Source organism: Polyodon spathula, chromosome 8 (genome assembly GCF_017654505.1).
Source record: "Polyodon spathula isolate WHYD16114869_AA chromosome 8, ASM1765450v1, whole genome shotgun sequence".
Classification (NCBI taxonomy): domain Eukaryota; kingdom Metazoa; phylum Chordata; class Actinopteri; order Acipenseriformes; family Polyodontidae; genus Polyodon; species Polyodon spathula.
In genome coordinates, this window is record NC_054541.1 from 33,978,010 (window position 1) to 33,994,960 (window position 16,951).

Sequence of the window (16,951 nt, forward strand, 5' to 3'; positions counted from 1 at the left end):
ACAAAAACAAATGAGACGGTATTTAAGGAGTCCATACTCGATTTTATTTCTAAGTGGATGCATTAGAACGGTGTTTTTATCGACTCATTTAACAGCTTTTAGTGTTTTTTGTGTAAATAAAATGTGTTCTCCGGTGTTGTTGCATCACATTTAATGGGAACAACTACATACTGCACCTGTCCTAAAGTAATGACACCAAAATTCCTGTCTGTATATAAATATGAGTCCCACATCACCGTGTTAAATAATAATAATAATAATAATAATAATAATAATAATAATAATAATAATAATAATAATAATAATAATAATAATATTATTATTATTATTTCACAAATACGTTGGTTTGTGATCTGCGGGGGTTGTATTTTGTCAGTGTCCACCCCCTCAGTTATGCAAATTTTTTCCTTACTCACTTGGGCAAATTCTACAGCACAGCCCGTTTTGGTTGTTAAAATACAGACTGAATCTGTGATCCCTGCAATCATGTCGAAAGATTTTAGGTTGTTGGTTAAAAACGCGAAACAAGTAGTTCTTGTTTGTACTAATGGTGAAAAATTCCTAACTGGAAAAGAAATGCAGAATATAGCAGTGATTGAAAATGCAAGTTTGGTCATCGGAAAGTAAGTACAGCATTTATTTTCATTAGGTTGAATACTGGTCGGAGCTGGTTGCAGTGGTAACAGAAACAAAGTTTCGTTGAAAATGTACTTAACAGATACTGTATCATCCCATTTCAGTAATCATATAGATTATACTTCCAATATCGTTATGTTTATAGAAGTATAGACACGCATATGATACATAAAAGTGTACTAATGTGTAAAGGTGTAGTTTAAACTTGGGAACAACGTGGTAAATGTTAAATACTGTACACATTTTAAAATTGTCATTTACAGAAGAATGTTTGTTTTAGAATATATCTTTTTTTATTTATACTAGACATTTCCAGTATTTAAGTCTTGGGCATTCAAGCATACTGTGCTGTAGAGATTTCAAGCTCAAATCTTTGGAAATTTGGAAATTTTATGGAAATTTTTTCTTGATGTTTTAACTGCCTCAACATCAATGAAATGTACAGCAAGGTGCCATTTTAGAGTAGATTTATAATTCAACCATCCAGAAGGACTAGCAAACTATTATCATTTTTTCACTGTGTTTTACACGTTTTGTATGTGTGTGCCTATTGATTACAAGGAAATATATGAAAAACAAAGACCTTATATATATATAGTAAAAACTTTTTTTTTTAATTTCATGATATGGTATGGTATACTGGTTAAGATTACTGTGAGCATTTTCTGTTTATTTGACTTTATTTGAAAATTTTCAATGATGCATTTTGCAAAGTTTAATCAAATAAAATTAAAGGAAAGTTGGGCCATACCTTGACTGCTGATGGTTTGGCCGATAATGGTCCAAGCATGAACACAATGGAAGAAGCAGTAATGGCTTCTTTCTTGCAATACATACTGACTTTATTTGATCGGCATATTTGAATCATGTTAGTATAATCCTTACAGTGTCTTTTAATAAGAAATAAAAAAAAAAAATCAAATAGCAAAAATGATAAACAAACATTTGTCTGATGAAAAAGGCTTGTTGTACTCGTAATACCCTCTTTTCAATGCTTTATTAACTGAGCCTTATTCTCATGTGTGTGTTTTTTTTCTACAGAGATGGTCTTTTGAAAGCAGTAGGATCTGTTGACAGAATTGATTCTCAGTTTAAGGGGGCATCCTTTGAAACAATAATTGATGCCTCTGGAATGTGTGTCACGCCAGGTTTGTGGAAAACAACAAAAAAACATGAAGTATTTTTGCATGCAGTTGTCACTGGTGAAGAATTAATGCAGTAGTTATTATTTAAAGTGATAAAATGAAGAAATAATGCTTTGTTCTTATTTGAAAAGCAGCCGTTGCATTAGTAGATCACAGGACTCTTGCTTTCTTGAGTTTTTTGCTATTGCCTGGAACATGTGACAATAATGTATTTGATGTTGTTTCAGGCTTGATAGATGCACACACTCACCCAGTTTGGGCAGGAGACAGAGTTCATGAATTTGCAATGAAGGTAACTTTTATAAACAAACAATGTGACTACTCGTGTTATTTTTATAATAAGTGGCATACATAAAACAGTCAATATGGACATCAGTAAAATAACATAATTGCACCGCAAATGCGCAGTAAGTAATATTGTAATAAATCTAGTCTAGTGTTTTAGACTGTTGTGTGTTTGTTGGCCAGTTGGCAGGTGCCACCTACATGGAGGTTCACCAGGCAGGGGGAGGGATCCACTTCACAGTGGAGCACACCAGGCAGGCCTCGGAGGCAGAGCTGCTGACCAGTCTGAAGCAGCGCTTGCTGCGGATGCTCAGGACTGGAACCACGCTGGTGGAGTGCAAGAGCGGATACGGTTTAGAGCTGGACACCGAAGTGAAAATGTTGAGTGTGATAGAGCAGGCTCGCAAGGACCTGCCCATCGGCATCTCGTCCACTTACTGCGGAGCTCACTCTGTGCCAAAGTAACCGTCCTTCTTCATTTCTGCTAAGTGCACCACACAGCAGATACCACTGTCTATATTACCATAGGTCTGCTGCACCATGTTAGAATGATGCCTCTCCTAGCAATGCCACCACAGAGAGCTTTACAAGCAGAACTACATACATAGGTACCGAGATACAGTATGACTCTGTCCAATTCAAATAGTCACACAGCATTTAAAAGTTACTTTATTTAGGAATCCTGAAATACTGTTATTGTAATTTAGGATGAAAGGAGGATTTTCACAGTAAAACACCAATCTAGTTTCTCAAACAGGTAGGCCAATAAAGTATAACATGGTAATACAGAACCAAAAGTTAGTTCTTAGTAGGACAGTTCACGCTCCTTGTAATATAGCAGGTAGTCATATATGTTCTGTTTGTATTTGTGTTTATAGAGGAAAAACTGCTGCTGAGGCAACAGATGATATTATAAAAGTTCAACTTCTTAAGCTAAAGGAAAAGATGTCCAATGGTGAACTCCATGTTGATAATATAGATGTGTTCTGTGAGAAAGGTGTATTTGACCTAAAATGCACCAGAGCCATCTTGCAGGCTGGGAAGGATATGGACCTTCAGATTAACTTCCATGGCGATGAACTTCATCCAATGAACTCTGCAGAGGTAAGAGAATATGCGAAGACTCACTGTGAAGTAGCATAGTTCAGCAGTCTTGATGGTTATAAAATGTTAGTTTATAGGGTATAAAAGGTTCTTTGGTGTAGTAGCAGCTTCCAGTCTTTATTGAAAGGTTTAATATTTTTATTAAAATGTAATGATTATTTTTGTATAACCATACTACTGTTGATTTAATACATATTGTAGCTTCTACATGCCAATTTAAGACACTGTGTTTGCAATATTAAGTATATACAACAATGCCACCTACTGGACATTTATGTATTGCAGCTCACTCAGTTGAATTGATTACTAAGATTCTTATTTACAAAATTTAAAGCACTGTTTTAATAAATATTTTGTTAAGGACGGTTTTTAAAAGCTGATTTTGATTCATTGAACCAAGTTTGCCATTTACAAAAACCATTTAGGCTGTTTCAAAGAAGTTTAGATGTTTATTCTCAGGTTTCAAAGAATTATTTAAAATAATAAACACCCTTAAATAAACTCAGTCCTAAAAGATTTGTGTATAACCCTTAATCCAAGTCTTGGAACAGGACAGATAATTCAGTTTTTAGAAGTATTATCATATATATAATATTATATATTATATATCATATCAAGTCTTGTAGTTAAGGAGATAATAATATAAAGTATATATATATAGTGCATATCTCATATCTGGATAAAAAGTGTGAAAAAAGTGTTCAAAGTGCAGTTCTCACTTTTCACCTATGCCCTGCAATTCTCTATTATTATGAAAAAATTACCTTTTTCAGCTTGGCGCAGAACTAGAAGCATTAGCTATCAGTCATCTTGAGGAAGTGACTGACGATGGAATTGCTGCCATGGCCAGAGCTAAATCATCAGCTGTCCTGTTACCAACCACTGCCTACATTCTAAGGTAAAATAAAGAGTGTCTATTAGATCTCTGTTTAGTTCTTTTGTAGAAAAGAACTATTGCACTGAGCCCTTTGAATTAAATGAAAGTCAAGGAGACCAAAGTGTTTTCAAGAACCTTTAAGGGTTAACCATATTAATAGCAGCTAGGGTAACCCTAAACAGTTGTTATTAAGTAATATGCAATAAGCAAGAGTTTATTAAAACACAGTTAAATAAAATAAATATAAATAAACACATGTGAACAGTAAAACTAATACATTGAGTATAAAAACTAATATTAATAAAAAGCCATCACAAACTTATTTTTAGTGGTAAGAAAAACTCACGTTAAATGAGTATTAAAGAAAACCCTGATTAGGGTTACTATCTCAGACCTGTTTAAAACAGCAAGATAGAGTCCCTTGCCGTCTTCACGTCTATATTTGAAATGAGGGTCCCAATGCACACCATCCCCAGTTTGTTTTTGTAGAATTTACAGTATTAAAGCACTTTAAAGATCATCACGCTACATTTACTCACCAGCAATAGAGAAAAGAATGTAAAAGCTTACACCTGAGGTACTTCTAATGTAGTTCAAATCTTGCCTGTTTTGTTTGTAGAATACAGCAGAATATATTCTGAATAGATAGCTGTCTGTATCAATGGAAGCTATATTTGATGATTATCTAATTGAAACAATTTCTCAAATAGTTGTGCCTGAAAAATCTGGATTAATATGAATCTACTTATATTTCAGACTTAAGCAACCCCGAGCAAGAGACATGCTAGACGCTGGAGTTATTGTTGCTCTGGGGAGTGACTTCAATCCTAATGCCTACTGCTGCTCTATGGTAGGTACACCAACTATATTGCATAAATAACTTTTGTCCCCCCCCCCCCCCCCCCCCCATTAATTACATGTGTTTAACAGGCTTAGAGGAAGAACATTGTAACATTGAGGCTGTGGTCCAGTGGTTAAAGAAAAGGGGCTTGTAACCAGGAGGTACCCAGTTCGAATCCCAGCTCAGCCACAGACTCACTGTGTGACCCAGAGCAAACCCAAACCTCTTTTGGGTGAGATGTTGTTGTAAGTGACTCTGCAGCTGATTCCCTAATCTCTGTAAGTCACTTTGGATAAAGGTGTTTGCTAAATAAATAAATAATAAGAATGATAGTTTTGAGATAATGTTGGTAAAGGTTCTTGCACTCGGATAGGGTTATGTTGTTCATGTTCATTACATATACAGTACAGGGATTTGTAAGAGTGTAAATGGATAAAACTGAAGGTACAAGCTGTGTCTTTTCTTTTTTAGCCCATGGTCATGCATTTGGCCTGTGTCAACTTGAAGATGTCCATGAAGGAGGCATTAGCAGCCGCCACCATCAATGCTGCCTATTCTTTGGGAAAATCCCACACCCATGGTTCTCTTGAGGTGAACAAGCAAGGAGACCTTGTCATCCTTAATTCATCACGGTATGGAAAAATAGTAAAATTGAAATGAAGTCAATAAAAAGGAAAATTACTAAGAGCCATGATATGGAACCCTGTAACACAAACAAAACAAAACAAAAAATATATAAACAGCGACATATTGCTGGCGCAAACCCTCTTATCTGTTAGCAGTACATACTAGTACAGCTTCACACAGATATAATTTATTGCAATGCTTGAAAATACAGCATTTGCACAATAAGAGTGTTCACAATCATGTATTTGTTTTTTTTTTTCCTTTTTCCTTTTAGATGGGAACACTTGATTTATCAGTTTGGAGGTCATCAAGAGCTTATTAAATTTGTAATTGTTAAAGGAAAGGTTGTGTATGAAAATGACAGAACTGTGGATTACTGAGCCTTAGCCACAGCCTGTGCACATGCACGCGTGCTGTACAGATATACTACTATATTACACACGATACATCAGCTTGAGTACACGCTAGTCAGCTTGAGTTTTCTTATCTTAACCTGCTAAATGGACTTTCAGAAGCAATTCACAAAAGGCAGAAGGTTAGGTATACAGCAAATGCAGTTTGAAGTTCAAGGACACATATTTTAGAATTATTTTTTTAGCTTCTGTCAAACAGTAGGCAAGCACTAATGCAGATAAAGCAGACAGTGGGATTTCCTGTGCTTACTTTACAATAATATTTTACAATAAAAGTTTTCAGAGCAGCTGGTAGTAAATGAAAAGCAATGCCTTTCCACAGCCTCAATACTTGGTTACATTTGAGTCTTATTAGGTTTTCCTTTTTTAATAAATAAATCATTTTAAAACAAAGTTTGTTTTCTGGTTTTTTTTGTTGTTTTGTTTTGTTTTTTTTTGGTTTGTTATGTGTTATCGGTTATTCTATTAACTGCTTCAGAGAAATTTTCAATCAGCATTTTGTGAAAGAGCGGATCATATGCAAATGTGTTTTTGTGTTCAGAATTGCAATCCTGGGAAGGTTTTTTCGGGTGCTATTGTACACTGTAGGCTGGAGGAAGCTGGAACAATGATGCTAGGAAATGTGTATAAGTGCAACCCAATGCATATACTGACACTGTACAGGATAAACAGCCACACACTGTCAAGAACATGTCCATTGGATGTACATACAAGTTCTTATCATAAAGAAAGCTTTGTGAAGCTCTGCAGCCTGAGTATGTTCGTTCCACTTGTTTGATTACCATAAAGAAATATCTAGCCAATGTCTATTTTATATTTGTATCCTCAATGGATAATTATTTTCCGTTTTCCAAATTTTTTTTCCTAAATGAAATGTGGACCCTGTCACATGCTTTGTATAGTTAAATATTAACTATACTTTTTTTTTTTTTTTTTTTTTTTTTTTTTTTTTTAAATGCTTCTACTTCTCTAGTGCAGATACAAACAATGTGTTTCACCAGCATGTTGTAAAGTAGTTTTACTGCAGGTATTTCTGGTGGAATTTGTCAAGCAGTTCTAAGAAATGCATATTTAGCTTTTCTGATGTACCTCTCAATGATGAATGACTTGCTTATGTTCCAAATCAAAATTTATACAGATGGATGGTTACATACTATACAATTGGTTAAGTTCACAAAGCCATAAACTGCAGTGTCATTAATAGCATTCTGGGAGGAGAAAAACACCTTTGAATGAACTAAACTTGAATAGAATAAGAGTAATTTAATCCAAAGGCTCAGTGATTCTAAAGTTTTCATTTCAAGTTTTGTCACATTATTGTGTGTTTACCTATTTTCAAAAAATTGTGCTGACGCCACATTGTAGTAAAACTACACACTCTCATTGTATTTGTACCAACAGCACTGAACCCTAACTAAAGACCGGGCTCATTTCTAGGCCTTTTCATGCCTGTGTCTGCTGTTAACAGGCTTAAATATGAACACATCTTATCTTTTCTAGTTTTCCAGTTGGTTGGTTCTCAAAATAAATGTGTCTATCTATCTGTTATATTTACTAAAAAATAAAAAAATCTTTCACTAAAACTAGCTCCTTCTGTTTTACGAATGATGTAGATGTTTGACCAGACTGTATATTTTATGGAAAGATAACAGAATGGAAACCCATGAAGTGCATTGAATTTCTGTTGTTCACAGACAGGGAGTCAATGCAAAATTGAAGAACACGCCTATCATTAGACAGGTGTGAGAACTGCTGAATGCTGCCATTTAACAACATTGCACAAAGCAAATTGTTGAGCAGAAAATTAGCTTTAGATAGTCTTTTTTCATTTGAATACATTTGACCGTGGTTTGAAATGGGATGAAAGCTCTATTTGTAGTGTGAAGTTCATGGATGAACTTTTATTAAATAAAATAAGTTACGTGCACAGATAGCAAAACCTGTGGAAATCATGTGAAAATGCTGTGTCAACCCTAATATTATACCATACAACAGAACTTAATTTTATTACTGCACTTTTTAAGTTACTAACTAGTTACCTACTTATATGTACAAGTTACTACATATGCAAGTTCCAGAATACAGTAGAAATTATATTGCTGCAATATGATTATTTTGGGGGTTCAGAATTGTAAAAAAAGTTAGCAGGCATGCAAAAAGCAAGTGTGTTACTGGTGTTATACTAAACTGGATGTAAATGTTTAAGATGAAGACATGTTTAAATTCCTAGCAAAAAAAACAATTCCTGCTTTTAAATCCTCAATTTAGATTTTTATATTTATTGACCCATTTCGATCAGACCTTTACACAGTCATAAAGGAGGTTGAAAGACTTTTGTATTCACAGCAAGCTTCACTAATACACACATATATGATATGTAGTTTAGTATATGTAGATACATTCAGGCATTTTTTTTAATTTACCGGTGTTTATACTGTAAAGTATTATTCTAAAGCAGTGTTAACAGCGGTAGATAAATAACAGTAATAAGACAGGTAACGAGTTCTCCCACGCTCCATCAGCGATCACACTCGTTGAGAAGACGTTTGCATGGTGATTCTGGAGAATCGAGCACAAAGGCAGTTGGTGAGACTGGCCGGGATTCAGGGATGTGTTCCATTCTATATTTTTCAATGTAAGGATGTGCCACTTTCCATATCTGTAGGAAAAAAAAAATCAGAAGAATTCAGTTTTTTATATATATATATATATATATATATATATATATATATATATATATATATATATATATATATATATATATATATAACCACAAAATGCAGTAGATAATTGCCTAGCAACAATTTTCTTATCAATGTTCCCAAGTTTAATGGATATTTACTGAAAACCGAAACAGCAGCTTTACCAGAGTAGCTTATAAGCAATAGGTACTAGTTTCCCAAAATATTAGTAGGCCATTCCCTCTGATACCTGGAAATTCCTTCTAAATGTTTTTGGTTTTGTTTCAGACACTAAACAGCCTTCAATTAAAAGTCCCAAGTGTTATCATTTACAAATTCGGAGTACATTATGGCATCTGCTGTAAACGTTGTCTTTAAATGTGTATCAACCATAGCTCGTAATACCCAATCATATGATAAGACAAAGGTGATGTTTATTTTTTGTACTTTTAGGTCTTTAAAATGCCCACCATCAAAACCATCACACTGAAAATGTGACACTCAGTGTTGTAAAACACTTGGTAAAAAGGGCTGGTACTTATGCCAATATGTTTTAGAGTATCACAAATACAGCAGTCCGGTATCAGGAATCCTCTTGGAGTTATAGAACCAGCAGATAATTAACCATGTACAAAATAAGTTGCTATCCTTGGCTGACCTGACCTTTTCCTACAAGCTTTGTATAACTACTGTTTTATGACTTGCCTTTTGGTCCAAAAGCAGCCTGTGAACAGCTTCAGTATCTGGAACCATGAAGCGGTCCCTAATCCAAGGCCTGAAAGGGACAGTAGAACATTAGCCAAACATTAACCAGTCTATCTGGTGCTTTTGTCAGAAAATATCTGGGCAAACAGGCTATTTCTGTTTAACTTACTTGGCAACAGAGCACACAGGGTCATAGACCTTCTCCAATGGCGTGGTAGTTTTCAGGGGGCGTAAAAACTCAATCCCTTGGCAGGCTGCAAGTAGCTCTATGGAAAGAACTGAAACAGAAAAAGCACAGTTGATGTTATTTATTTTCCTTGGCCAAATGTGCCAATTCCTGGTCTGTAAACTTTCGATTCCTCACTGTCCTCCTTGGTTGCTATCATTGTGATAAATTGAGAACATACTATAATACATGTGTGTGTAAACCTTATGCATGTTCTGCGTCACATTATTTGTGCATATAATTAGTTTAGTGAATAGAGCGACCGCTGGTTCATTTTTGCGCGCAGTGTGGCTTCCCCCTGCCACACGGTAATTCTGGTCACGCACTGTCGTTTAGTGAATGAGGCCCTTAATGTTTTACATATACCTAAAGAAGCACTTAATCAGTAGTGATTAAACTTGGTCTCCACAAGCCATTCATAGCTGTCTGTATGTCAAACTTACATTTTTACCTGCGTACACAGTAGATGTAGGGCATGGTGAGCTACATTTGTATGTTACTTGGTAAGGGGTGAATGTCACTGTGGCAGGCTGGCGAGTGGATAGAGGCCCAGAGACAGACTGCAGTTCAAAAAAATAACTATTTTATTATAAATAAACACAAAATGAAAGGGCACAAGGGCCAAAACAAAGCAATTTAAACACAAAAAAGATAAAAAGCAAAACTTACAAAAATAATAGTTTCCAGGCTGGGCGATGCCTTCACTGGATTCAAACTTTCTAAACAACCCAAAAAAAACCAACCTGCTTCCTCAGCTCCCTCTCCCCCAAATGAGAAGCAGAGGCCCCCTTTTATATCAGGTGGCTGGGCGCTGATTGATCGTTAATCAACCTAATCAACTAATCAACCCCAGCCACCTGAACATAATAAACCCAGGCAGGTAGGGGAAGTTAACCCCATCTCTGCCAATTTAAAGGGCAGAGCTTTGCTCTGCCACAGTCACTGACATGTTTTTTTATTATATATACATTTACAGGCAAACATTGCAAGCTATTATTTATTATATATTTTTTTTACCTATTTGGGGTCATCAATTGATCAAAATTCTGCCATTGTTTAAATCATTAAGTTCATATTTTGTACATACGGAAATGTTCTAAAGACTCATTGTATGGGATAGGTTTTAATAACACAAAGGGCATTATCTGAACCATTTAAACAGGGGCACTACCTAGATTAGCTGCTATTTTGGTCAATTTAATGGACCCCGGTATTGGGGTCTATTCAATTTTATGTTCCTAATGGGGCCAATTCTGTGCCTATTCAATTTACAAAATGTAAACAAATGTGTTAAATGTGTGGTCTCTTGAGCACTCTCAAGGAATTTTCCATTTTCCTGCAGGACCTCACTGAAAACTGAACATGCTATTCACAAATTGGTTTTCAGATTTGTATCTACAGAATGCATTGTTGTCATTGTTCTACCTTGCTCCACGTGTTCAATCACTTTGAGGGATTTCCTGACAGCCCAGCCCCCCATAGATACATGGTCCTCAGTGGCAGTGCTGGTGGACAGGGAGTCCACAGAGGAGGGGTGGCACAGCACTTTATTTTGTGAAAGTGGAGGATTAACATTGTGTTAATGTAAAGACCTGGGCCACCACAGCTGTACCAATGCTGGCAACACACCGTCACCATTTAAAAACAAAGCACTCTTAAAATTATAGCTACTCATTAATAGCTTCATTAAATAAATAACCCTGGAAGAAGAGATCTTACCTGGTATTATATTATGAAATCTTCTCTGTAAGACAGTTTTAAATTCTGCAATATAGTGCTTTTAAGATGGCAAACAAACAACAAATGTGAGGTGTTGTCTCCACTTACCCAAGGATGCAGCTGTGCAGTGAGCAATCATAAAACCTGAGGTCAGACCCCCTTCACTGACCAGAAATGCTGGGAGCTCACTGAGAGAGAGAGGGGTTACACAGGCGTTCAATTCTTCTCTTGCTTATTGCAGCAAGTTCATGCACACCAATCGCAAGGTAGTCTAGAGCCTGGAAAAAGAAATGATGTGTGAAGTATCTTAGAAATGCTTCATTTTTTATATAAACCATACATTCCTCTATGTACATTTTAAGAACATACCTGATTCTAAAACACATCTTATTTTTGTTGCCCTTTTTTGTTTACCACTACACCACTGTAAATAACCACAACAAAGATATTAATAAATTATGCATACTTTAGCTGGGTATTCACCATGGAAATGTCCTCCTGAAATGGTTTCGCCTCTTTCTTCAAATATCATCTTCAGTAGTGGTTAAGGTTGAAACTGGTTGGAATAGAAATCAGCATCTGAAAGGTATAATTTAAAACAATTTTAAAGAAACTAAAAACACCTGTTCAGCTAGAACAAAACCAACAATCCTTTCATACAGATGGTCGCAGCTGCAATCCATCATTACTAGATTCTTCTGGTGATATTCTGATTAAAGGGTGTAAAGGATACAGGGTTGTCTGTGGCGCTGCTAATCTCTGTGTCAATGACATTCTTTGCAAAAGCAATTGTGTCGTTCACCACTCCATGAACCTGAAAGAGAACCCATGCTTTTATTCACACCTACTGTACACAGCCATTACAGCTAGATATCTTTAAACACACGTGACGAGGCTATTTTACAGTAAGTAACCTCTCATAGTGAGTGCTTTGTATTGCAGTACCTGAGGGCAGCAACGTAAAGTGATACATCCTGAACTCTGTCACAGAACCTGTGGCTTTCTGTTAAAAATTAATAAATACATGTTAGCGTTTTTCATTTGAAAAGCTTAACAATTCATTTTGAGTTCTCCGTTAAACTCTTCACCTGCAATTTCAAAGAATCCAGAAGGGATCGGAAACTGAAAGCCACCTCTTTCTGCCTAGGGTGGGGCCGCAGCTCATGGATGTCTAGGAGGGAATGTAAAGAGTCTGTCACTACAGTGCTTCATATCGCTAACCCAGCCATTCTCATCCTCTCATTACTCCCGTCATCCACTGTGACACGCACCACTGTCAAAGGCCTTTGTGGTTCCCTTCAGGACCTCCAGTGTCAGAGTTGCGATGATGTCAGCCTGTTGGCGATAGCCAGGGCTCTCTCGACTGCCTCCGCACCTAGAGTTCCATTGATGAGCGCCAGCCCCTAGGTAGCAAAGAGATAATAAACCTGAGATTGGACACAAAAGATTACAATCCAAGTTAATATGCTTTCATCACATTTTTACATTAGAAGTCAGAGAATGCTGTACCTCTTTAGGCTTCAGTTATATAGGTTTCAGTCCATGGGCCTCCAAAACCTAAGAAAGTATTTTTCATGATCAGTTCAATGTGTAAAGGTGAATGTACAGGGTGGTGGCTCTGTGAAGAAGTTATTAAAAACCTACATATTTGGCATCCGCCCAGCCACTCTTGGGTGAACACTTCTTGCCCTCGCCCATCAGTCCCAGAGCCAGGTGAGACAGAGGGGCGAGGTCTCCGTGGCCCCAACCGTCCCCTTCTCCGGCACATAGGAGAGGCAGGAAGCTGCAAGCAATCATCAAGAGGACTGTTTTAGTCATTTAGGTTATAATGTGCTGTGTATTCCATATGTAGTCAATGCCACTGAAGGTCTGGTTACCATTGAAAGCTTCATTCATCTGACGGAGAGTGTCCAAGGAAATGCCACTGTAGCCTTTGGCAAGGACATTGATCCTCAGAGCCAGGAGCATTTGGGAGCGCTCAGGGCTCAGTGGCTTCCCAACACCTAAAATCAAACAAATTCTGAATCAATAACAGACTTGTTTTTCCAAGCATGTGATAGACTGCACTTAATTAGACTTGTTTTTCTTCCCATTACCAATTGTATCTACCACTCCTTCACAATATTAAAGCAATTTTGAGAAAAAGCAAAATTACCTGCCGAATGCGGGCGAACCAAATTCTCCTGCAGTTCCCTGGGAAAGAAAAGTTAGTTAAAACTTACCATCTCAGATAACCATTCGCATTACTATCTTTCATGTTTCCAATTTACAAAAATGGTTCTATTTATTTTAGGTTAATTTGTGTATAGAAATTGTAATGGCAGTGATGGAATATAGTGTATACACTTCAATTAACTTTTTAACTACTGTGATGGGTAGCAACTCGGTATGCTAACAGTATGCTTCAAAAGCTGGTGATATTTGAAGAGTGTATACAGCCACTTGAGTTTGCTATTTGGGATGACTGTTCGAGCAAACTACAGGGAAATAAAGTGTTCAAAGTTAATAAACCATTCATATACCTGCACTGGGAATGTAAAAAATATTATTTGGGAATCAAATGTCTTTTGCCTTTGTTTTCTGTCACAATGTTCTCTATAAATAAGTGCCATTGACTGTCCGACCTTCTTTTCCGCTTCTGGGGTGAGCTAAAAAAAGCACCGATATTATAGTTGTATAACCAGCTGTAAAACACTCATCTTAGAATAAATGATCCAGACATAACCACATTGTCTCACCTTAATCACGTAGAGACCCTTTCCTAAATTGACCAGATCACTGCTTGTAAGACTATCCCCGTCCAACAAAATATAGTGCAAGCAAAGGTAGAATAGGAATGGTTTATATTATGAAGGGTTACTAAAAACGTTAACAAAATGGTAAAGGTATGGGAGACTTACTTCGTTTGGTTCTCGATATGGGCTATTACTATGGGCAGTTATTAAGGTTTTTTTTTTTTGTTTGTTTTTGACACATCATGCACTGTAGAGCACAACCAAAGTAGTACAAATTTTAAAAAAGGATACAGATGATCGCTGCCTGGCTGGGACTGATTGAAGTCTGGAGACATTGTATCCCCGTCGATTACTAAAATAAAAACAATGATATTTAGTCATATACAGCGGTGTTGTAAATTAGGGCATTAAATGATTTTCTACACAAAGAAAATATTACATAAATAGATAACTTTTTAAAAACAATGTACATACGCTACAGACTAGCTTAGATGTGATTAACTACAATAGAACATGAAATGTTTTCATCATATTTCATTGATATTATTCACTGGTGTAACATTTGTTGTATTAATATAAGAACTCATATAGAAATGTATAATACAACAAATACAATCGCAACTAGTACATCTGTTTTAGTATCGGATCTGAAGAACACAAACACAGCATACAATCTTCACAGTTAAGCAGTATTTTGTATGTCTCGAAATTAAACATAAAACTGGCTTTTTACAATATCTATCTATCTATCTATCTATCTATCTATCTATCTATCTATCTATCTATATATATATATATATATATATATATATATATATATACACACACACACACACACATATATATATATATATATATATATATATATATATATATATATATATATATATATATAATAGGCTAAAAATAGATATAGAAAACTAGTTTTTAGCTAACATTTCTGCATGGGCTTATGAACTGAGCAAGGTTGCCTCTTACCAATTTCTACAAATTCATTGTCTTCCAGTGTATCTTCCAAAGTGTCTTCCGAGTCCAGCAGTCCTTGCCCTTGGCATCTTCTTACATAGAAACTGGCCTCTTGCACGGAGCCGATGCCCCCATTATCCGGCTTGTTCTTTATGTATCGTTTCAGCGCCTCGAGACCCAGCCACTGCACTGTGCAGGAGGGTCCCTGCAGGGGACAGTCAGCCACTAATCCCTGACATGCACTGTGCATCGCAGCTTTGTGCTTCTTCCAGAAGTGGAAGCTTGCAGTGCAACTCCAAACTGACATTCAAAGTATGCTGCACCTAACTGTTAACTACCCTCAGTATGGTAAGGCGGGAACAGTCACAAGCCTTGAGTAGCCAATGAAACCCCTCTTACACAGCCCAGGTCTTTGATAAAAAAAAATGGGAGTATTTTATATTTACTTGTTTTTGTTTATTAATAGCACACAAGAGTTATTGAATGCCTTATGCAGCTTTATATTTAGGCTTACTGCAGTTACCTGGGAAAATATCCCACTGTGATTAACATCTCCTATCTGGAAGATAGAGCAGCCTTTCAAAACACTTCGTTCTATACTTTTTTTTTTCTACATATAAGTTCATTCATGATATATTTTAGTTTCTCGTGTTGTTGAATAATCTCCACTGTTCAGGCCTTTCTCATGTTAAAGTAACAAGTTAATCAGAGTGTGTAGATACACATATCAATGCCATCTTGACCATGTTATTCTATTTACTTTATCCTATAATAAAACTGAACCATGTCCTTGAATCCTAGTTAGGTCCCTGAAATGTCTAAATTGACAGAATTGTGGAGTGCAGAAGTCTCATCTTAGAGTTAGTGCAAGATTCATTTTTGAGGCTTGCCTGTGCTTCTATTAAGCGTTTCTTATAGTTTTACCATTGTGTAGAGCAGTGAGCTTTTATCATGGGTTTGTATTGAAGGTGAATTTAAAATATATTAATTTTTATTTAGCAGCTTTTCCAGGATAATCTGGAAATCCAAAAAGCCTTATAAAATTAAGAGTCAACTATGGCTTCAGTCAGACAATTCTGAATCTTGACCATGCGTAAATCAGTAAATGTGTCAAAGCTATCTATACTGGTATGAGGTAAAATAGTTAGGGTATTTACAATAATTTACAAATCTAACAGTATATAACTTTCAAAATGTGCATAACACACACAGAGTCTGGAAATCCACAGCAGAAACAATAAATAAAAGATTAGGAAACTAGTTTTGCATTGTCAAGTTTCCCTGTCTTTACCAACATAAAAATCTATTTTAATGATCAAAGCAGCAGTGGATGTGAATTAAGCCGGTGTGGTGTTATTTTCAGGTATGTGGTAAACAGTGGCACACAGCGTAAAGTTTATAGATACAGGTGAAATTTTGGTACCGGTAGTACATTTTGATGCTTATACATGTCATATATTGATACCAGTAGCACATTTTAACAAAGTAGCAAAAATTGATGTTACACCGGCCTTTGTATTTATTTTGTTTAATGCATGAGATTATACAAATATTGAAAAGAAACGTCAACGCTGGATAGAAAGAAAGCACTATCCCCTAACAATTATCATTAAACACAGTAGATACAAAACAAGCATTCAACATCAAATGGCTGAATGCAAGGTATAACAATGTTAGGTGGGTGGGTTTGTCACTTTGAACTTCAGTATAGAGGAGTGCAACATCCATTATTTTACTGGCATCGAAACAGGATGATATGTTAGTTTATTGAACATTTGTACTCCAAAAGTGACTTGATGACAACAGGAGGAAAGTAATATAAAACGGCGTCAGGTCCATTTTGATAATGTAACATTAAAACACTGATTAGTGGAATTAACTTGGGAGTTGACTGTGTCAAGGAAGCCCTCATCTTCCTGACCTGACCTCCAGAAGCCTGCAGACCAGGGCTTCTCAAACTTTGTCCTGCGGATCGCCTGTGGCTGCTGGTT

General features: G+C 36.2%; 1 protein-coding gene and 1 pseudogene across 1 annotated transcript; one reads left to right on the forward strand and one right to left on the reverse strand.

Moving 5' to 3' along the window:
• Positions 1 to 428: 428 nt before the first annotated feature.
• Positions 429 to 6,321, forward strand: amdhd1 (amidohydrolase domain containing 1). The gene is made up of 9 exons (XM_041257692.1): positions 429 to 623; positions 1,678 to 1,784; positions 2,009 to 2,073; positions 2,250 to 2,527; positions 2,945 to 3,170; positions 3,944 to 4,068; positions 4,804 to 4,897; positions 5,360 to 5,520; positions 5,790 to 6,321. The coding sequence occupies exons 1-9, from the start codon at positions 487 to 489 to the stop codon at positions 5,893 to 5,895; spliced, it is 1,299 nt and encodes a 432-aa protein (XP_041113626.1). The 5' UTR covers positions 429 to 486; the 3' UTR covers positions 5,896 to 6,321.
• A 1,865-nt stretch (positions 6,322 to 8,186) lies between these two features.
• Positions 8,187 to 14,343, reverse strand: LOC121319836 (annotated as a pseudogene).
• Between the last annotated feature and the right edge of the window lie 2,608 nt (positions 14,344 to 16,951).